Source organism: Typopeltis vanoorti, chromosome 12 (assembly GCF_054136105.1).
Source record: "Typopeltis vanoorti isolate ZY-2024b chromosome 12, IOZ_Tvanoo_1.0, whole genome shotgun sequence".
Taxonomy (NCBI): Eukaryota; Metazoa; Arthropoda; class Arachnida; order Uropygi; family Thelyphonidae; genus Typopeltis; species Typopeltis vanoorti.
Window position 1 is genome coordinate 116,574,633 of NC_143560.1, and position 23,694 is coordinate 116,598,326.

General features: G+C 33.9%; 1 protein-coding gene across 1 annotated transcript in view; it reads left to right on the top strand.

The window, feature by feature from the left end:
• Window positions 1-23,694, top strand: part of LOC150101162 (signal peptide peptidase-like 2B) — a 183,884-nt gene that overhangs the window by 73,204 nt on the left and 86,986 nt on the right. The window contains exon 8 of the mRNA XM_090401377.1: window positions 14,493-14,606. Within this exon, the coding sequence (XP_090257503.1) occupies window positions 14,493-14,606 (114 nt within the window). The remainder of the gene's footprint in view (window positions 1-14,492; window positions 14,607-23,694) is intronic.

Genomic DNA, 23,694 nt, shown 5'->3' on the forward strand with positions numbered 1-23,694 from the left:
GATGAAGAAACTCAGGGTGTATGAGGATGAGATATTGGAGCTGTTGCACAAACTGAATAAGAATTCAGCAATAGGGACTGATGAGATATCAGCACATGTGCTAAACGAGTGTTCGTTTGAACTGCCTTTTCCTTTGTCCAGGCTGTTTAATATGAGTCTCAGAACAGGGAAGATTTTGCCAGAGTGGAAAGAATGTATGGTAATCCCATTGCACAAGGGTAGTGCAAAGACTGATGTATCCAACTATCGACCAATTATTTATCTCAGGTGTCATGGTGGTAAAGAATTTGGGAAAATTGGTTAGGGCTTGCATTCAGAAATGGGTTGATAGTGAATCTCTACTTTGCAATGAACAACATGGGTTTACTAAGGGAAGGTCATATTTTAGCAACTTGCTCACATTCTATAACAATGTTACCATTTAACTAGACTAGGAGAATGGATACACAATGATACTTTTGGATTTTGTTAAGGCTTTTGACAGAATACAGCATGGTAGACCATTGCATAAATTGGAGAAAATGGATTTGGGTTATATAATATTAGCATGGATAAGAGGATGGCTGACTGACAGATATCAGAAAGTGGTATACATGGGATGTGATTCTGAAAAGAATTAAGGTAACCAGTGGTGTACTACAAAGCTCAGTGCTTGGTCCACTGTTATTCAGTCTGGATGTTAATGATATTGGGAATGATTTTACAAGTGACATACAGCTATTTGTTGATAATGCAATGATAGGCAGCGTAATCAGGAATACTGCTGATATGCAGTACTTGCAGAATGATTTGAATAGGCTGGAATTGTGGGCATGGGAAAATGGATGTCAGTTCAGTGTCAGTATATGTAAAGTCATTCACTTCGGCATGATTAGATATCCAATGTCATATTATATTCAGGATTATGTCAGAAGAAACTGATGAGACTAGGGATCTTGGAGTGTTAGTAGATAGGAAGTTGAAGTTCATGAGCCATGTAGCAAAGATTGCAAATATAAGGATGTCATTTTGCATCTTTACAAGGTGTTGATAAGACCTCACTTGGACTATTTTGCACAGGTCTGGTCTCCTGGTTTCCATTGTGATTCTGATATATTGGAGAGAGTGCAAAGGAGCATGTTAAAAATGATATAAGGATTGTGGAATACTGATTATGAAGGGAGATTGAGAATTTGTAGACTACAGACACTAGCAAACAGGAAAAAGAGGGGTGATATGATTGAGACTTACAAACTTCTGAAAGGCTCATACAGGATTTCAATTTATGGAGGGTGGGGAAATGACAAGAAGGCATCCTTGGAAGCTGAGAATGAATGCTGCTAAGAAGGGGGGGTAAGGGCTAAATTTTTCTCTCATAGGATGGTGCATGATTGGAATGGGTTGCCATTGGATGTTGTGAGTGCAAGCAGTGTGAATGAATTGAAGTATGATAGTATGTGGCCTCCCTTGAAGAGCCCCTGACTTCCTGGAGATCTCTCTTAATAATAAAACTGGATGCATGATGTATTAGCTTAGAAGAAACTAATCACAATCATCATCAAATTCCTGATATGCAATCTCAGGTTTGGTGGAAGGGATATAGGATATTATGATACTACTACTACATAAAAAAAAAAAAAAAGTTAACATCATTAGTAACTTCCTATCAACAGTTTTATCTGTTATTTGTCAGGAGTATTGTCAGATTTTACATATTTCAGTCTTCTAAGGCAATAATTAGTGTAATTAGGACCTTAGAATACTAACAATCAACCTATATCTTGGTCATCCCATGGGTCTTTTTCCTGCTATTCTGTCCAAAATGATCTATTTTACTAACCTTTCTTCTCTCTCTCTCTCTCTCGCATTGATCACTCTACAACTTGACACTCCTGAACAATGCCAGATTTTTTCTAATATTCTTATTTTTAATGTGATTGTGCCATCGGTGTCATCTGTTTACTGCGCTAATCTTTCTCAGAACTCTTATCTTTGATCAACTGTTGTATTTCTAACCCAGTTCTCAGATGCACAAGTCAAAATTGATTTATTTTAAACACTTGTATACTGCTAGTTCAGTGTTTTGGCTAATTTCACTCTTATTCCATATAAATTTATTCAGTTGACTACTTATCCTTATCAGCTTTAATAATTCTGTTGTAATCATTAAATTCTTGATATGTATCCTTTGGGAGGGGAGTTTACAGAATATTATGGTAGTACTATATGAAAAGTTTACACCATTATGCAATTCCTATTGACAGTTTTCTTCCAAATTAATCTGTTATCTGTCAGGACTCCATTATTGTTGGATCTTATATTTTGGACTTCTATGGCACTTCTTACTGTATCAATCCACCTAGGTCTTAGTTTTCCTCTTCTGGGTCTTTTTTCCTACTGTCTTAGCAAAAAAAAAAAAAAATTGATAACCTTGTTTTTGACTATTAATGCCTAAGATTAGCTCGGCTCACACATTCCTGAATTCTAACAATGTGAAGGTCCTTTCTAATATCCATTGTTTTAATCTCCCAACTGGCTAGGACATCTGTAGACATCCCAGTAAATCTGAATCCAATTCAGAGCACCTGTTGATTGAACGTGGATAAGAAGTGCAATTTGGCCGTCATGTCCTTTAGAATGTGTGATAATCCCTCATGCTGAAGAGAACGCTTAATCTGATTATCTCATCTTCATGCCTGTGTCTCAGTTGCCTATATATAACAAGAAACTCATTTCCTTGTTCTATACCGAGTAACTGAATGTTATTTATATTCGATAGACTAAAAATATAGAAATTATTTTATTTTTGTTTTTCCTTTTTATTTTACAATACAATTTTAATGCCTGGACAAAATAAAGATCCTTGCATAGTTTCTTCACTTAAATATTGCCTTGGAGGACTAATTTCATTTATAACTTTTTGGCACCAAATTTACTTGACCAAACATTTTCTTTGTTCTCGAAGAAATTAATTCATGATAATTATTTGAAATATTATTTTTAAAAAAAAAACGGCTGCCGACTTTCTAGATTATGCTATTTTTATTTTTGTTCAAAATCATATTTCGAAGAATACTTTATAGATTTCCTGAAGGACGCACTTTGGCAACTTTGCTTTCTTTAATCATATCACTAAATTTTTTTTCTTTATCTTTATATCTTAATCTACTATTCTTCGCACTTTCAACTTCTTCGTTTCCCTGTATAATTGGTCATTACAAAATGAAATTAACGGTTATGATTTAAATTGATATGCATATATTGCTAGTTCAGATATTATGCTCCAATAATAAAGTAAGCGATACTTTTGTTTGCACATGCATAATGTGACCAATTTTTTTTCAATGAAAAGGAGGACGAAAAAATTTAAGAAAAAAGTACAACTTAAATGAAACATTTTATTAATTTAAACAAAAATACACTAATTATGCTTACATCCCTTTTAATTATTTAATTAAACGAGTATTTTTCCATTGAATGAATATTTTTTGTCAATATATCATTTTCTAACAATATATTGGAAGTTTCGGAGCAAGAAATATTCTTCATATTGAATTTTACGGTAAGTGCTGCAGCTAGAGTATCAACATTCAATCTTGATTTCTCACTTGTCCAAAAATCATTACCAATTGAAAAAACTCTTTCAACTGCTGCATTAGTTCCAGGGCAGCACAACGTAAATTCAACAAGAATAACTAAATTTTCATATGGAATGTGTACATTTTTGAAATGATTAAATATTTCCACCCATCTTTTATCAATTTCAACATGTTGATTTTCCCATTGTTCTAATTTATCAGAATTTAAATATACATTCAGTTTTCTAATTTCTTCAAGCAGACAATTGTCATCGATTTTATCAGGCATTTCTTTCGATAAAAACTCAACACAATTTTCAATATCTGCCCAATTTACTTGAGATGAAGTCAAAAAACACCATTGAAAACTGTTATTTCCTGTGATATTTGTTTCAGACCATTCTTCGACATATTGGAAACATGTTTGGTAAAAATTCTGCACTTCTTTGGTAAACTTTTCCGTTATGCCCAGATTTGATTCCTCTAAGTTTGACAATTTTCTTTTTATTATTAAAGGAATAAATTTTTCTTCAAATCGTGATTGATATTGAAGGACAAAATCGTTCAAAATAAGACTAACTTCTGTAGCTGAAATATGTTCACCCTCAATCTTTTGAATCGTTTTGTGGAAAATAGATGCCTGATTATGTACAAAATACATTAATATCTCCGATAATTCATAATTGAAAAAAGATTCCAGAATTTTTGGACATTTGTCTAAAATTAAAAAATATGAACAGAGAGGCTCAAATAATTGTAAAACACGCTCGGTGTTAGAGCGAGCCATCTAACTTTTGAATATCCTAAAAGTTTTTTTGTATTCAACATTTGCGTCTTCACAAAATTGTTTTAAAGTAGCCACACGAACAGTAAAACGACCAAAATACAAATAAATTGTCATTATTATTATTTCTACATCAATTGGCATGGCACATGATGCTGTGTTGATTGCATTTGACAAAATATGTGCATTACAACCTATTCCTAGTATTTTCTTTTGGAGTAAATCTTGTAATTTTACATAGACGTTATTCACTCCTTTGCGTCTTCACCCATCAAAATTTGTGTTTGTATTATCAGCTGTTAGTGCAACAACTTTAGATTTTAAATTGTTTTCATTTATTATTCTGCATAGGTGGTTTGACAAAATTTCAACAGTTTTGCCCTCAATGGATTCTAAATTTAAAATTTTTACTTGAATACCCTTGGTAATATTATAATACCTTACTAGTATTGGATACAATTTGATTTCATTATGATTTGATGCATCAGATAAAACCGTTACAAATGCTGCATTCTTCAAGTCTTCTGCAAGCATTTTATCACAGTAATTTTTAAATACTAATTTAATAATAGCCTCACATTTTGTCCTGGCACATGAAAATTTAGCATTGTGAAACTTTTTCAATAATTTAGTTGTACAATCCATACTACAAAAACTTTGATTGTGAATTATGGTATGAAATGCAAATGTTCCCTCCATTACAGCTAGCTGTTTTTCATCTTCAGAATAATTAGAAGTTTTAAAAAAATAGGTTACTTTATTACTGGAAGCTGATGCATCTAATGATTGCTTATGTTTGTTGGTGTTCAATTGTTTCGTTATAGCTGCTCTGCCTCCTACTACAATACAAAATTCTCCTCTGCAAATATTGCAGAAAACAATGTTGTCTCTCTTTGATATGAGGATTGGAAATTCCTTTTTCAATTGATCGTTGAAAAGGCATTTCCTCTTTCTTGATTTTTCCATCCCTTAAATGAAATTAAAAATTGAAAATAAAATTTAGAGCCACATGAACGATGCAAGCACATTATGAATAAATAAAATTAATAATTAAAACTAAAACTTTAATAACAAAAGCAATAAAACTTTACTAAATCTATATTTAAATTATTTTACACTTGTGTTGAAAACAGGGTTGTATAAAATTGAATTAATAAAACGTGAATTGTACTTACCTGAGTATAATATTCACTGAGAAAGAAATAATTTCGTATTTCCGTTAGAAATAAACACGAAGTATAACATAGAGATAAAGTAAACAAAGTGAAGTGCGCAATGGTGCGAGACGTGAAGTTCTCCTATGCCCTGCGCATGCGTTTCATAATCGCGTCTTTCCGAACTGTACCGTCACATGACACGTAACAGATTAGTTTTAAAATATCGAAAAGGAGGACACTTTTCGAGAAAGGACAGAACCTACAAAAGGACTGTCCTCCCTAAAGGAGGACGATTGGTCACCTTAACATGCATCAAATGTGAAATTTAATTTCCATATTTTTACAATAGAATTGAACTTTATTTCGCCTTTGATAGTTTAACCCACCTCCTGCTGCATCACTATCACACACCCAAAAACTGTTATAAAACATAGGTGCAGTTTTTATTTAATTTGTTATTTTTCTCTAGCAATTGTTCCACATAGCTTTAATTTTTTGATACAGAAACTAGGTGGTTATTATTATAAATTAGCAAATTATAATCAGAAAAAACATGTATTATTTCCTGATTATTATAAATCAGGCCAATATTAAATATTTTAATCCACCGCCACTTAGTAAAAAAAGCAGTGACCCTTTGTTGGCTATATAATGATTGAGTAGACTAAGGCAGTGTTTTGTTTTTGATTGGAATTATGGCAGAAGCAACTATGAGACAAGTATATTGTGTGCTTATTTTCCAGTGCTTTGCCTGTTTGTTGAAAAACGCGACTTCCTGGCAGGGAAAAAACATCATCCCAGTATGCGACTGTATAACTTTCAGCTGAAAAGACCTGATGAAGGTTCTCATAGTACTACATCAAATTCAAACCCAGGTTTTCTATTTGAAGAAAATTGTTTCAATCTCCTGACATCTACTTTAGAGGCATATACTATGGACGACATATCTCATACGTGGAAACCCATGTTCGCTAACTGATTTGTTTGTTTTGCATGGGAAAAGAACCTTAATTTCTAAAAGAATGAAACTGGGATAATTTTTCTATCGTTTCAGAAATCTAACGATGACAGTTTCACAGAGCAACGTTTTTCTGGATGACCTATGAAAGTCTCAAAAACAAGAAATATGGCTACTTCCGGAATATAGAACAAAGCAAATAGCATTATTATTAGTAGTAGTATTTTACAAAACGTGAGATAATGGGACTTTAATGTAAGCATCAATTTATGTCAGAAAATGTATTGTGTTATCAAAATGTAAACTCAATTCTATAAGAATGATAATAAGAATAGTTACGCAACAATAATATATTATTCTCATTCACTGAGGAAGAATGAATAAAATGAGATTAATTACTGTTATTACCAAATTTTTATTTCTAATAGGAAAGAAAGAAAAACAGTTAATATTAGAACATACAATTTTCCGATTATCTACAGAATATTCATCAACAGAATATGCTTATGTTATCTCATAATACTCAAATTCTGTTTTCCATGAAATATCAATTTTTATCAATTGGGAAAACATGCTACAATTGATATGTAAACTCTTTCACCAAAAATAAAAAATAAAATTAATAAATAAAATATATAAATAATAACATGAACATTTTCACCTTGCCAACACACAGCATTCATGTGATGTGTGTTGGCAAGGTGAAAATGTTCACCAAATTTCTCATGTGGGAGATTTATATATATATATATATATATATATATATATAATGTTAAAGATACCAAGAAATTTGGCTTGCTTGCTGTTTGCTTACTTGGGAAAAAAAGAATTAAAACCAAGTATATAAAATTGCTTGACATCTTTAACATATAGTACACACTCATCGTGAGATTTTTATTTAATGAGGTCAAAACACCTTGTGGCAACTCTAATAGGTAAATATAAGTTTGCATTACTTCAACTTTGGTATCACCACCTCTGGGTCAGGCTCCCACTCACGAGACCTCAATAAAGGTCGAAACCAGTTGGAAGCTGGGGTGGTGGATACCAATGCTGTAACCCATGAAGATAACTGAGGCATGGCTGTTGCTGTTACCCCTCAGATGAAATACGAGCGGCTCAGCTTGGTGGTGAGGTGAGCCTGTTACTGGGGGGAACAACGCTGAGTTTTGATCCTCCGGGTCACTCGTTATTGGGTGATCCGTGGGATCCCATGAGTGTTTGGAGAGGTAACCCCGCACTTAAACAGGGAAACCAGTCTGGGTAGTGGCCCTTCCCATAATGCCTCAGACCTGAAAATACTTCAGGCACAAACTTGGCTTGTTTGCTTACTTGGGAAAAAAGGATTAAAGCCGAGTATATAAAATTTCTTGGTATTTTTAACGTATAGTACACCCAAGGTAAAAACTTTCTACATTATATATATATATATATATATATATATATATATAAAGGTTTTATAATAAACTAATAGAGAAATCATGTCAGAAAAAATTATTTATGTAAGAATTCTAACATCAGCAGATATAACGACATTTTCTTCTAGTTTAGATATGTGGCATTGTTAAAGTAGCTAAACATTTGCATTTTACACTAAAATGAATGGCATGTTCCCCAAGTGATTTATGTTTGGAACAGTTGTCTTGCGAACGATTCATAAAATAAATTCTCTGAAATATCTGCTGAATGAATAGGTCTATAACCCCTCCCCCCAAAAAAAGATTATGTAAAGCATATGCTTATTTTCTTTAAAAATAATTTGACAATTCTCTTTTTCAAGATAATTGTATCAAATAATTTATAATTTTCGATAATAAAAGTGAAACTGATCATTATAAATTAAGAAATTATTTTGGCATAAATAATGTATCAGCATGTAAAAGAAATGCCACTCTTTCTGTGTTAGGATATCTGCTAATACAAGATATTCTTGGTGTATTCTGTGCTACGGCTTGAGGCACTTTAGTGTGACTAATGGAGAAGTGCTCCCTCTTTTCTTTTTCAGTAGCAATGAGAGTAATCTAAGCTTTTAGATTTTCCTCCAGCTAAGAGGATTATTATCAAGTATTTCTAAGATGTAGATTATTTCAGAAATAGCAACCAGCAGCAGCAGCAGTAGTACAAGTAGTAATATTTAGATTTTTTAAGAAATAGAAACAAAAATAATATTACTGAACTTTCTTTTGTGTGATATGCATATAAACAGTTTTACATGGTGAAAATATAGAATAGTGTTTCTGAAATTTCAAATAATTTCAGCAGACAGCAGAACAGCTCTTATTAGATTGCAAAGAAATCAGTGGCAGCTCATACATAAGCACTGCAGCAACCCCAAGGAAAAAATGAAAAATTAAATTTTGTTTGTGTTATAAATAATAAAAATGTTTACAACATGTTAAAGTTTATAGCTTATATTTTGACATTGATTGAATAATTAATAATTGGAATTATTTGATTAACGCTTTAGATTACAAAACAAATGCACTGCGATCTAATGCAGTGTCGGAATTATCACATTCAGCCAATTGCATCTAGACTTGCCGATATTTGTTTGCACTTCTCATTGCATGTTACAAGTGATTCCAACACTGCTCGGTTGGGTAGTGTATCGTATGCTTGCGCACTTTATTTCTGTGAGATACGAAACTTTTATTATTGGTGCATGTTTGTGGTGAGAGTGAACTATTTTTAATAAAGCAATTTTTTGATACGTAAATTTATTTGTTAATAAATAAAAAAAAAAAAAGTTTTTGTGTACACAGCACCCCCTCACTTAAAATTTTCACTAGCCACCACTGAAAGAAATAGTACAGAATGAGAAGCTACACAGTTCAACAATATTATTGCCTTATATCTTTTGTCAAAACGGTAAAATGAAGTAATAGATTTTGAATACTGTCTGGAAAAGGCTTTCAAACCCATACAAATTTAGAGTAGTTATGTATTGTTCCATGAGAGGATAAGGAGCAGGGGGGGGACAGAAAATCTTCAAAATGAGCATAAATTTTGAATCATTCCATAACATGATAACTTTCATACGTATCTACGGTGTTTATCTACTAGATATTATCGCAATGTGCATCAAAAAAAAAAAAAAAGACGAAGAGTCTGATAAATTATTATTGGATATAAATTTCTAAAAAGACTAGCAAATCAAAAACTGAGTAATGAAATTTAAAATCATTTGTTATTCATGAAAACAAAACAAAAAAAATTAGTTTCTAAAACTTAAATGTGATAATCCATATAACGGTATTTTGCTACAAAAGAAAGCAAAACATCATAATATTTATTTCAATAAATGTTATTTAAAAATATAAATATTTATCATATTTTCAATGCAAACAAACATTTGAAAATCCACGAAAAAAATTGCTTCTGTATTGTCAGTAAAGTGAAGAAACATAAAATTATCTTTACGATAAAGAGCCAAGAGGCTTTTTTTTTTTTTTTTTTTTTTTGCAATATAAATTAAGTTAGGGGAATAATAAATCCCGTATTATTTTACAGCTGGGTACAAAACTTGGAGATCGAAATCCAAGAGTTTCATGCCAAAGAACTATCGGCAAGTCATCACTTGGGTAGTACAATGTTAGGGCAACTCGTTGCAAAGGTGGAGCAAGATCCATCACTATCCTTAATATTTTCTCATAATGTAATACGGGATTTATTATCCCCTTAACTTAATAAAGTTGTCTTGTTCCATTGCACTGATTTGAAGAATAAAATACAGCAAATTTACTATTACTAAATAGATTCATTGCAGAGGCTGATCAGAGGTCATTTCAGGAATGATTACTTTCGCACATGTGAAATTCATTTCAGTTTTTGGAAAGAGACACAATAAATCGTGTGTCAAAAAAAGGGTCAATTATCTTAGGACGGTAAAGAAAATTCCAAGTGACAGTACTCTTAAAGACAGATGACACAAAGGTCATTAATCAACAGTTAATCCACTAATGACTCTAAAATAGCTGTAAAGGGATTAACGGTGGAGGGAGGTAATGGCATGATAAAAGGTAGAACGCCGATGAAGTTTTGATCCATGAAAAAAGCTCGAGTGGGCTGGCTATTTCATCCACCTTGGTCAGTTGGGGAGTTAATATGATTCTGCTACTAATGCCATCTACTCATTCTCAGAATCCTCATACCTGTGGTCTCCAGGCTTTAATATAGTGTTTTATTTCTAACCCAGATCTCAGATCAATAAATTTAATTGGTTTGATTATATAAGGCAGTTAGCCTTGTATACTGCTAGTTTATTATTTTAACTTCTCTCTTATTCCATATAATTTTATTTAGTCCAGTTCCCACCATACTAGCTTTACTACTTCAGTTATCTCTTAACATATTTTATTTGTAGTTTTCTTCAACGTGTATCTAAATAACTGAAAACTTCCTTCTTTTTGTTGGAAGTTTTTTTCCGCTTGGTTAGACTATAATAAATTTAGTTTAATCCTTTATCCAAGTGTAAGCAAACGTTTGTGTCTGAAGTATCTTCAGGACTGAGGCAACTCGTAGTAAAGGTAGACCAAGCTCTCATCACTCCTTGTCTTAGTATCTCCCATAATGCAAAGCGCATCTCCTTGCAGACATGTATAATGCTATGCATTAAGGGAAGGGCCACTACCCAGACCAGTTTCAACCTTTATTGAGGTCTTGTCAGTGGGAGGAAGACCCAGAGGTGGAAGTAATGGAGAAGTCATATTTACCTATATGAGTTGCCGAAAGTTATCTCACCTTATTATTAAATTACTCTGTATTTCAAGAAAGATGTTGGAAGTTTGGAAGTATCTTCAGTCACAAACTTTGTTTGCTTACACTTGGATAAAGGATTAAACTAAATTTATTATAGTCTAACCAAGTGGGAAAAACTTCCAATATCTTTCTCTAAATCCAGAGTAATTTAGTAATAAGGTGAGACACTTTTTGGAAACTCGTATAGGTAAACATGACTTCTTCATTACTTCCATCTTAGTATCACCACCTCTGGGTTTGGCTCCCACTGACGAGACCTCAATAAAGGTCGAAACCGGTCTGGGTAGTGGCCCTTCCCTTAATGCATAGCATTATACATGTCTGCAAGGAGATGTGCTTTGCATTATGGGAGATACTAAGACAAGTGATGAGATCTTAGTCTACCTTTACCACAAGTTGCCTCAGTCCTGAAGATACCTCAGGCACAAACTTTTCACTTGGATAAAGGATTAAACTAAATTTATTAACTTCCTTCTTTATTCAGGATGTTTTTTTTTAAATCTTCCTGCTATTTTCATAGCCTTGGAGTATACCTGCATACTCCTTTTAAAATTATAGTGACAGTGGCATACTCTACCCTCCCCCAAGGCAATTTGGTAGAATTAGCAATATTTTATTCAAACATGAATAATTATAAAGGTACTTATTTTTTAGCATTTGCACTATAAAATGTGAAACATTGTTTAATTATTAAATACATTTTTAGTTATATGAATCTAATATACTTACAGTATATTAGATTCATAACTAAATTAAAAATTTTAAATTTTAATTAAATTTAAAATTTAAATTTTCAATAATAAAAGTTTATCGAGATGAATAAAATTGTTTTCTGTTGGAAAGAAGTTAGTTTTGTGAAATCAGGGTCTATATTTATTATTTTTGGCTGTAGATGGAGCTCCATATCAATAAGACTATCACTGGAACTAAACCACATCCTCAACACTTTCTTAGCCAATGGCTATAACCCCAAAAAAATCCAAAAAATACTAAAACCTGTAAACCACAACCCCCCCCCCTCCACAATAAAGACTACGCCAAGTCTATCACTATCCCCTACATCCAGGGCACCTCTGAAAAAATAACTAATATCCTCAAAAAAATATGACCTTACTTCCTGTTACAGACCATATAAAAAGTTGGCATCCCTTATCTGCTCTACCAAAGACCAACCACTTCCCCTAGACCTACCTGGTGTATACCAGGTCCCTTGCAGCTGCAAATTGTCCTACTTTGACCAAACAGGCAGAACAACAAATATCAGGATTTCAGAACACCAAGACTACATCCGGTTTCACCAGTACAGCCGCTCTGGGCTGGCAGACCATGCCTTAGATACCCACCATAAAATTCGTTGGAAGAAAACAAAAATAATCCATCGCAGCAAGTTTAAATACGAAAGATTATTCAAAGAATCTTCAGCAGCTCTAAAAAACGTTCCTAACCTCAACAAATTTGGGTGCATGAAACTGCCCCAAATTTGGGAGACTTTCTTATGAGAACTTCAGCCCAACTGCCAAGACTACCAAATTAGCCCGCAAGAGGGCACCATTAGGACTTTAGGAACAAAATTAGTTTCTTACTTTCTTCCTCATTTGCTTTGTTAGTTCCTTAGTGCACATACCATATCTTTATGTTCCTGAAGATGGCAATGTGACATTGCCGAAATATAGAAGTGATTCATTAAAGTTATCTTTAATTAATATACTTTATATGCATTGTTAATTCCGTAAATTAATTACCAGTTATGTCTAACCAACGTATAAGTCTTACTACTAGAAGCATGCACTGGTGGTGAAATACTGTACAATTTAAGATACAAATGAATCCAAAATTTAGCAGAGAATTCTACCCTCATGGTTCTAACTGTTTGAATTTTAACTTTTAATGCAAACAGGTCAAGCCACACAGCTGGAACTCCATCATGCTCTCAATTAGTTGTGGCCCTGATGGATATTAGTCGATACATGTCAGGAGGTGCATTCTGTTTAAAACTTACTTTAGATTTTTTAATCATTGAAAAATTAATTATAGAACAGATATCTGTACTTTCCTGCTATAATACAGCAACAAAATGTTTTTTTTTTTTTTAAAGTGCCTCATATCCCCCTAAAGACCTTCCACATAGCATATGCATCCCCATGGTTACATATACTGTATCGATTAAAACCCCTAGTGTGTAATGTGAGCTGTAATCCACTATAGGCCTAACCAGAGACTTGTATAACTGTATCATAACTTCCTTTCACCTATTTGTGAAGCTCCTTATAATTAAGCTACAATTTGCTGAGTTGGAATTGTTGCTCAACAAAATATCCCAGCTTCTAGGCTCTTGTTGAATTTGCTCATCAGGTGGAAATCCTGGAAACAGTTCTTATAAAATTTCTTATTACTTTATCTATGACACTAATAACACTCCCTGATCTATAATTCTCCACTTGATAATAGCCTTATTCAGAAGGCTATTATCATTAATTCATTAAAAATTTATTTAAAGATAATCAACAGATTGATTAGAATCACTATTTTCTGGTATTAAACCTCATAAAGAAGTCATAGAAATTATGTTTAATTCAACTAGTTTCTTGAAAAAACTTGGATACACTTCATCAGGAAATAGCATGAATTAATTAAAAAACTATAAGCAAAGTAATAACAGTAAACATTTGTAGTGAATTGCTCTGCATGCTGTTTTATAACATTTCTTCTGCCAATCCTCCTTTGGGAGAAGTAATATTTTATTCAAACATGAATAATTATAAAGGTACTTATTTTAACATTTGCATTATAAAATGTGAAACATTGTTTAATGTTTTGTTCTAGTTGCTGACTTTAAGAAATTCTATGCTTTTCATTGGCCAGCTGTTGTTATTCTATCTCTATCATAGGCAAGCATGATTTTCCTCTTTTGGCAACTCTGGTTTTTACACTTTGCATCTCAAAAAAATGACCATAGAAAACTACTACAAACAATAATGAGTATTAGAGTATAGAGCCATGAGATGAAGGCAGTTGGCTGCTGTACTCTCCCCCCCCCCTCCTGAAATGCCTTGTTTCATTGATAACCAATGCTGTCATGAAAGCTGAAGGATGGATACTTGCTGGCTACCTGTATCTGAAAAGTTAAGGCTAAAAGAGTTCTAACACTCCTTTTAGTGAATAAAATGCATCAAGATTTTTTTTAATGAATATTAAAATTGTAATATGTATAATATTTTTATTACAGTCACTTGCATAGACTGTGTTCAATTGACGAATAATGGAATTTATTTTAATAGGCTTCCTGAATGTCACTTGTGCTCAATCCACTGCATATTTGAAATCAGACAGATAATTCTTTATGTTTTTGCTACTAGCTTGTCTATATCCTGGGTGATATACCGAAAGGAGAGGTAAGAAGCTAGTTAAATCTTCCATTTTTAGTGTTTTACCAGTTAAAAATATTAAAACAGAATATGAATTTTAATTAATAAAACTATTTTATCTTGATCCTAAAAACTATCTAAGAATTATATTTTGATATTTTCATAAAGGGAACTTTAGCATCATGTTGCTGAAGTATGGATATATGTAAGAACTCATAGATGAATTTTCATATGCGAGTAGTATTTGAAAAATTGCTTTTACAGGTAATAGGCAGGTTTATTATTGTAAAGACATGATTGCAGGTAATAAATTATCTTTTGGTCGAGTTATATTGCTGTTAATATGATACTAGAAATTAAAGAACAGCAGAAATGCAGTAGCTAAGGATGCAAGTGTTTGCTCATTTCAGTCACATTAACAATTAGAGAGGTATAATACAGATTTGATGCAGATAGCATGACATGAAAGTGACAGATTGAAAAGATCTGAATCCCCCTTTCCTTCCATCCCCCACACACAAAAAAGGAATGCCATCTTCCTTTATATCAGACCAGTGAGTAAAACCATTAGGACATCCCAGATGATAAGCTTTCAATAATTTGTTATTAAACAAAACAAAAAAAAAAAAAAATGTGATGCTTTTATTTTTTTTATGTGAATTCTACTGTTATGAGCATCATATTTTCTTTTAGTACTTTAGGCAGATCTTGAAATCTGTATGATCTGCTTTTCCTGCTCTAGAGATCAGAAGTGTTCTAAAATGCTTTTTTAAAATATATATCATTTCCACATGAAATGTGGCAGAACCTTTAGCCCATTAGTGCCATATGTAGGGTGCAGACAAAGATTGAAAAAAAGATGGAACTTATTGCTATTTATCTTGAAAAACTTGAGGTTGTAGATGTTAGAGAACATTTCATGAGCTCTTCCAAAGAAAAAGGCAGCTGGAATAGAAAAAAAGAGGCCCAACAACATGCTGCTGCTTATGTTTCAGCATCTTCAGTGAAAGCAGAGTAATGTCAGTTCAGTGGACTAGCATCCATAGAAATAGCTGTAGAAAAGACAGAGCTGAAATAGAGAGGGAGAAGAGTTGAAGTGGATCAGTGGAGTGGTCGAAGACATTCTCTATTTGCCAAGTTGCTGTGATCTACACAGCTTCAAGACTTTTTTTAGACAGTTTTTTGGTGGACTACCATCAGATGAGAACTGTACTCTGAAGGATGAGCAAATTTGGAATGTCATTTCAAGAAGAAAGATCTGATCCTGTCTGTTGTTATGTGTATTGTTGAAGGTAATGAAAGGCAAATTATTTAAATATTTTTTGGGAGAAAGAACGCAGTAAGATTTACCTAGCGTCGTTGAATAATGGGTATGGAAATCATTGAAGATGCTTGCAGATTTCAAAAAAGTTTCCACAAACCATTTCTACAGGCCATTTTGAAAACATCGCTAACTGGAGAGAACATTTCTGCAAGACTGTAAATTAATTACCTCTTCTCGTTTCTCTTTTCCCTCTTCATTTTTCCTCTTCTGCAACACGTTTTTCCTCCATTTGACAAATTCCTCGTTGGTCAACTCTTCAGGGGCAGTTTCTATGAGTTGAACTATCTTGTCATCATTCACTTCGAGATTCAGATTGTTTGCTAGACCCACTATTTCTTCACTCAATTTACAAAGGTTTTCATTTTCTTCAAACTTCCAAAATCATACACAAACCTTTTTAATGTCTTTATCCATATGCCACTCATACACTGAGAAGACGCTTCATCCCAAGCCATAGCAATATTTTTAATAGCATGATAAATATCAAATGCTTTCCAGAATTTCATGAGAATCTGATTATTTTCTTCAGTGGCAGAAATGGCTTGTGAAAAAGTTCTCCGTAGATAATAGCCTTAAACACTGCAAGAACTCCCGAATTCATTGGTTGGATCAGTGGAGTGGTTTGGAGGGAGAAACATGACCTTGAACTTGGTGAAGATCACAGATATAAGACGGATGAGCTGGAGCATTATCTAGAATTAATAAAATTTTAAATTCTACCTTTTCTTTCACACAATAGCTTTCCATTCACTCGCATAACAGTTGATTAGGATATCCTCAAACAATTCTTGAGTCATCCACGACTTCTTATTGCTCTGATAATGAACTGGAAGAATATGCTTCCGGATTGTTTTGAAGGCTCGTGGATTCTCACTCTGCCATATCACAAACGGTTTCAGTTTATATCCAGCTTTGAAACTAGGCATAGACCTTTGCAGCCTTCTCATTGGAACTTACAGATTCACCATACATTTCCACATTAAGCAGCACAAAATGCTGCTTAAAGATCATGAACAGCCAACTGGAAGAAGCATGGAATTCGTAGTCATAATCGGTTCCTGCTTTCTCCTTGAGCATGTTGAAGAGACTTAGTGCCTTTGGAGTTATGGTCTTAGTGCTAAGGGGATATGCGCTTTTGGTTCAGACCCTCTATCCATGATGCAAGTAGCTTTTCCATATCACTGATATAACCTTGTTGTTGCTTCGTCACTATTGTCAATTTAATGGAAGCAGATCATTTTACAGCCTCAATGATATTATCCTTATTTTTCAAAATGGTCATTGCTGTAGAATGCGACTGTCCAAAGTCATGTGCGATCACACTGACGGGCTTACCAGCTTCATGTTGCTTTATAACTTGCAACTTCATTTCAAGATCAATTGCTTGCTTCTTTTGCTGTGATTCTTGACTAAGTTTTTTTTATCGAGTGTGTAGGGACCATGTTGCGCAAAATATCGCAAAATATTTATCGATAAATACACAAATAACCTATTTCTCAAACACAGAACAGAGGAAATGTTGAAGACACATGCAGACTGCTAAGGGAAGTTGCTGCTGAATGCATTGTTGCTAAATAGAAATCTTTTTACTTTACCCTCGCTTGCATCTTATTTGAAAGTATAGTCGAAAATGTTCTTTATTCCTTTATGGGATCGTGGACGTATCTTCGAACAGACATAAGTCGAGGGATGATACACCTGTGATAAAGTTTAATTTATAAATTAGGCACAGTAAGAGATTGACAACTATTATATAACAATTATATAAAACTTATATAAAAATATTACACCACAATAACAATTATAACAAGATATTATAATCAAAGTTATTTGAATGTGAATGAAATCTTAGCAATCTTGGCATACGTTTTATTGTTTTATGAAATCGAACTTTCACCTTGAAAAAGGTGCAAGGAAGCACTTTATGACTTTTTTTTTTTTTGGCATATCTGAATTCAACATCACTATTCTTGTGCTTTGGGACCATTATAAGTAAAATAAGGGTTCCTTGAACACAAGCACTGTAATACCGTGACAGTCAATCTGATAACTAAGAACTACTCAGAACAGTGCGCAACTTAAAACTTATGAAATGTTTATTGCTAAAAGAAAGAGACATATGGCTTCATTTCAGCTTTGTAAAATTACATAGGCAAAGTGAATATTAGATCCAACATTATTTCAAAGCTGAATGTTTGTAGAAATTCTGATTTTCGTAAGTTGACCTGAAGCCTACAAGAATACAATTCTCAGCATCTCTGAGTTGCCTTAGCTACTTAAGTCAAATAGTGCAAGCTAAGGCAACTCGGGGATGCCGAGGATTGTATTCTCGTAAGCTTTCAGGTCCAGTTACGAAACTTTCATGATTTCTACAAACATTCAGTTTTAAAATAATGTTGGATCTAATATGCACTTTACTGATGTAATTGTGAATTGTTTATTTCTGGAATTTTCCATTTAATATTTTCGGACTGGGGTTGACCACAGATAGCAAACCTGCCAGCGGGGGGCTACAGTACATCATCAGTGTGTAGAAACAAGCAAATCAAAGAAACGGGAATACAAGGTACATACAACAATCAGTTTGCCAATTAAAAACTGTTGCCGCATGCTAGAAATTAATATATTATTAAAACTATTTTTGACAGTTACATAAAATGTGAATCTCCCAAACTTTTGGGACAGAGACTCAATCATTATGATTCAGATTTGGCCAATATTAATGTCTAGCATGAGGCAACAGTTTTTAATTGGTAAACTAATTGTTTATTGTACCTTGTATTCCTGTATCTTTGATTTGCTTGTTACTACGCACTGATATGTATTGTTATTTTCAGTATGAAATATCTGTACTTTCATTTCTTTAAAGTTAATTATTGTGATTATTATGTAATTTGTTGTTTATTGTTCATTATATGCAGTGATTGACCAGAGAGAAAGTTGCTTTCCTAATTGCAAAGGTAGAAGGTAAATCAAAAAGATAGCAATTTACTGAGCAGGCATCATTGCTAGAACCAGTCAGTTTTTATTATCCCACATGCCAGAGGTATAAGAACCTATAGCACATTAGTGTCATGCGTGAGGTACGGATAAGGGCCAAGGAAGAAACTTATTGCCATTCTTCTTAAAGAACCGTAGGTTGAAACTCTTGGAAACATATCATGGGAAAGGTTCTTCCAGAGAACAGAGGTACATGGAATAAATAACGGGGCTAACGTCAAGATTCCTGTTCTCAAACTCTTTCGTTTTTTCTTCAATAATCTTTGCGTATTTTAGTCTACAGTTCACATCTGAGAGCTGCTCAACTTTTATTTGCTTTAAAACTTTCTTACATGTTCTTCTTTTCAATATGAAATTCAATTTTATCTTGCTCAAGACTAAATGGTGATCACTTCCAATTTCAAATCCTCTGTACACTCTAGTGTCCTCCACGAGAGAAAACATCACTATCAACAATAACATAGTCAATGAGACTGTCTTATTCCTTGCATCTTCTCTCCATGTGAATTTGTGAATTTTTATGTTGGAACATGGTGTTAGTAATAACCAGTCCATGTCCTGAGCAGAAATCCAACAGGTATTTGCCATTATTATTAGCTTTGCTCTTTTCTCCAAATTTTCCCAAAATATTTTTGTGTCTGACAATCATTTCCTACTCTGCTATTTAGATCCCCAAAAAGGACCATTTTTTATTGTCAGTTGCTTTCTCTAAAGCCTCAAAAAATTCCTCCACTTCTACCTTAGTATAACTTTCTGTGGGACCATAGGCACAAATAAATTCCATTGTCCAATCCCCCATTCTGATATTTGTCCACATCACTCTACTTGAAATTGCCTGCTATTCAAGAAGATTAGCCTCGTGTTTAGTGTCGAATACTATGACTACTCCTTCTTTTCCTTGATTGGCATTGCCTGAATAAAACATTTTGTATTTATTGCTCAGCAAGATCTCACCAGTTTTTGCCTTTTTTGTTTCAGTCATCCCTATTATATCGATCTGGTACTTATCCAATTCCTCAGCTAGCCCCATTTCTTTGCCATTCAGGCTTGATAGTACCAATCTTGAACTCTGGTGATATTGAGTTGAGGGTGTGTTTTAGGATTTGTCCCAGTAGCTGACTTTTTGCTGTTTGCCCTGGTTCCTTGCCAAAAACAATGGGGCCTTGTTTAACCGGGCAATGCCCCAGCAGGCATGAAATTCTGTCATGTTGTACCATTATTTAATATTGTGGTTTAAGCCAATAAGAATACAATTTGGTTGGCTAAATTCCAAATTGCCAGCCCAATTTGGAATTTACCAAGATAAGGTGAGGATTGGACATTAGGTCAGAGGCCCTGGTCGGTTCTCTGCATTCCTTTAAAGGCTATGTGAAGGTCTCTTCTCAGTTATATAGCTTTGACGATTAAGCACCCTCCTAGTAAACTCTAATAAACTATTCTTATAATTGCCAAGTTTTCTATATTGAGAGTATAACAAACTTGTTATAGTGCAAGATTCACTATAGTAAATTTGAGTGTTGGGGAGGGGGTTGCTCTTTTCATTTCCAGGAAATAAATATCAGGAGAGTGTTGGCAGTTCAGTGGAATAGCTGACTTCTTGATTTAATCTTTCACCAAGCTTTAGTAGGTCTTTTCCGATCACCACCATCCCATAGCACTTAAACAAGTTCTTAATTTACTTCCCCCTCCATGTATTATAAAGATTCACAGTATTGGTAGCTGGCAGTTAAGTATATTAAATTTTCATTAGCTAAGAAGCAAATTGGACTTTATTACCTTTTAATTTCATATTTAGTATTTCAATTTTAAAAAAATATTCAGGTTTTGAGATTCTTCAAAATCTGAATATTTTCTCAAGCTTAGTTTTTGACTCTTATATTGAGAGAAATATAAATCTGATTCATATTCTGAATGAACTTTAAGACATGGATGAAAGCATCATATTTTATTATAACTAAAATTTTAGCCCATAATTTTATTAATGAACTTTAAGACATGGATGAAAGCATCATATTTTATTATAACTAAAATTTTAGCCCCTAATTTTATTAATGGGGTGCTTAAGGGTCAAAGCTGTATAACTGAGAGGAGACCTCCACATAGCCTTTAAAGGAATGCGGAGAACCGACCAGGGCTTCTGACCTAATGTCCAATCCTCACCTTCTCGTGGTGCACCCTGTTGGGTATCTACTTTGATACTGAACGAACGAGGATGGGCTGGCAATTTGGGATTTAGCCGACCAAATTGTATTCTTATTGGTTAAACCAAAATAAAAAATGATGGTGCAACATGACAAAATTTCATGCCGGCTGGGGCGTCGCCCGGTTAAACAAGGCCCCCGTTGTTTTTGCCAGGGAACCAGGGCGAACAGCGAAAAGTTAGCTACTGGAACAAATCTGAAAATAAACCCCAACTCAACATCATCAGAGTTAAAGATCGGTACTATCAGCGTAAGAAGCCTGAATGGCAAAGGAATGGAGCTAGCTGAGGAATTAGATAAGTACCAGACCGACATAATAGGGGTGACTGAAACAAAAAAGACCAAAACTGGTGAGATCTTTCTGAGCAATAAATACAAAATGGTATATTCAGGCAATGACAATCAAGGAAAAGGAGTAGCCATAGTATTCAACACAAAATACGAGGCTAATCTTCTTGAATGGCAGTCAGTCTCAAGTAGAGTAATGTGGGCAAATATGAGAATGGGGAACTGGACAATGAGACTTATTTGTGCCTATGGTCCCACAGAAGGTTCTACTAAGGTAGAAGTGGAGGAATTTTTTGAGGCTTTAGAAAAAGCAACTGACACAATGAAAAAGGAAAAGTTGGTCCTTGTTGGGGATCTAAATAGTAGAGTAGGAAATGATTGTGAGACATACAAACATATTTTGGGAAAATTTGGAGAAAAGAGCAAAGCTAATAATAATGGCAAATATCTGTTGGATTTCTGCTCAGGACATGGACTGGTTATTACTAACCCCATGTTCCAACATAAAAATGTGCACAAATTCGTATGGAGAGAAGAGGCTAGGAATAAGAAAAGTCTCATTGACTATGTTATTGTTGATAGTGATATTTTCTCCCTGGTGCAGGACACCAGAGTGTACAGAGGATTTGAAATTGGAAGTGATCACTATTTAGTCTTGAGCAGGATAAAATTGAATTTCATATTGAAAAGAATGACATGTAAGAAAGTTTTAAAGCGAATAAAAGTTGAGCAGCTCTCAGATGTGAACTGTAGACTAAAATACAGAAAGATTATTGAAAAGAAAATCAAAGAGTTTGAGAACAGGAATCAAACCTTGGAGATTCAGTGGCAAACTCTGAAGGAAACATTGATTGATTCTGCCAGAGAGGCATGTGGTGAGGTTGTGTGCAAGGATAAAAAAATCAGAACTCCCTGGTGGACACAGGAAGTTAAAGAGGCAGTGAAGGAAAAGAAGAAAGCATATCAAAAATTCCTGGCAAATAAGTCAGCTTTTATTCTTACAGAATACAGAGACAAATGTAAGAAAGCTAAACAGTGTGTAAAACTAGCTAAACAAAAGTCATGGGAGGACTTTGGCAAGAATATAGAAAATAAGTATCAAGAAGGTGGCAAAATATTCTGGAGGTTGTTGAAGAAGCTTAGGAATGGAGGAAAGAGTGCTGTAAAAGGAATTAGAGATGATAAAGGTGAAATGAAAACAGGAGAAAAAGATATTTGAAGTATGGAGTAATTACTTTGAAAAACTGCTAAATAAAACAAGCAGTGATGACAGCACAGTGATAAAAAAACACTGACCAGGCATGCAGTCAGGAATACATATCCATACTTGAAGTAGAAAAAGCCATCAAAGGCTTGAAATGTGGAAAGGCAGCAGGAGTAGATGATATTCGACCAGAAATGCTGAAGTATGGTGGTATAAGAGTCTTACAGTGGCTGCACTGCATAGTTCAGAAAGCCTGGATAGAGCGACCAATTCCCGATGATTGGAGTAGCGCTCTCATAGTACCCATATATAAAAAGGGAAATAAAACTGCATGTGAGAATTACAGAGGTATTTCCCTACTGAGTGTTCCTGGCAAGATCTATGCAAGTATACTTGAGAAACGGTTGAGAAGAATTGTGGAAGAAAAACTTGGTGAAGAACAAGCTGGATTCAGGCCAAATAGAGGCTGTCAGGATCAGATCTTCACTTTACGACAAATAGTCGAGAAAGCATGGGAATATAACAAAGATCTATATTTAAGTTTTGTCGATTTGGAAAAGGCATATGACAAGGTGCCAAGAGAGAAGCTATTCAATACGCTGCAGTTATATGGTGTCAATGGGGCATTATATCAAGCAATACTTAGTCTTTATTTGAGTTGTGAGTCAGCAGTTAGAATTGAAGGAAGTACAGGAAGATGGATTAATGTTAAATCTGGTGTGAGACAAGGAGGTACATTATCCCCTCTGTTATTCATTATCTATATGGATCACATTATGAAGGAATGTGGTATTAAGCCTGATATCAAAATTGGAGATGTTAATGTCAGCTCTTTGCTTCATGCGGATGATGTTATATTTCTAAATAAATCCGCTACAAGTCTGCAAGATTCTCTGACTAAATTGAATAGCTGTTGTAATAGATATGGTATGAAGGTCAGCAATAAAAAGACAAAGACAATGAAAATAGGCAGAATCATTGAAAATGTCAACTGTGTTGTGAATGGAGAACCTGTGGAACAAGTAAAACATTTCAGCTACTTAGGCACAATTTTTACTGAAGATGGTAAATTAAATATAGAAATAGACAACAGAATCA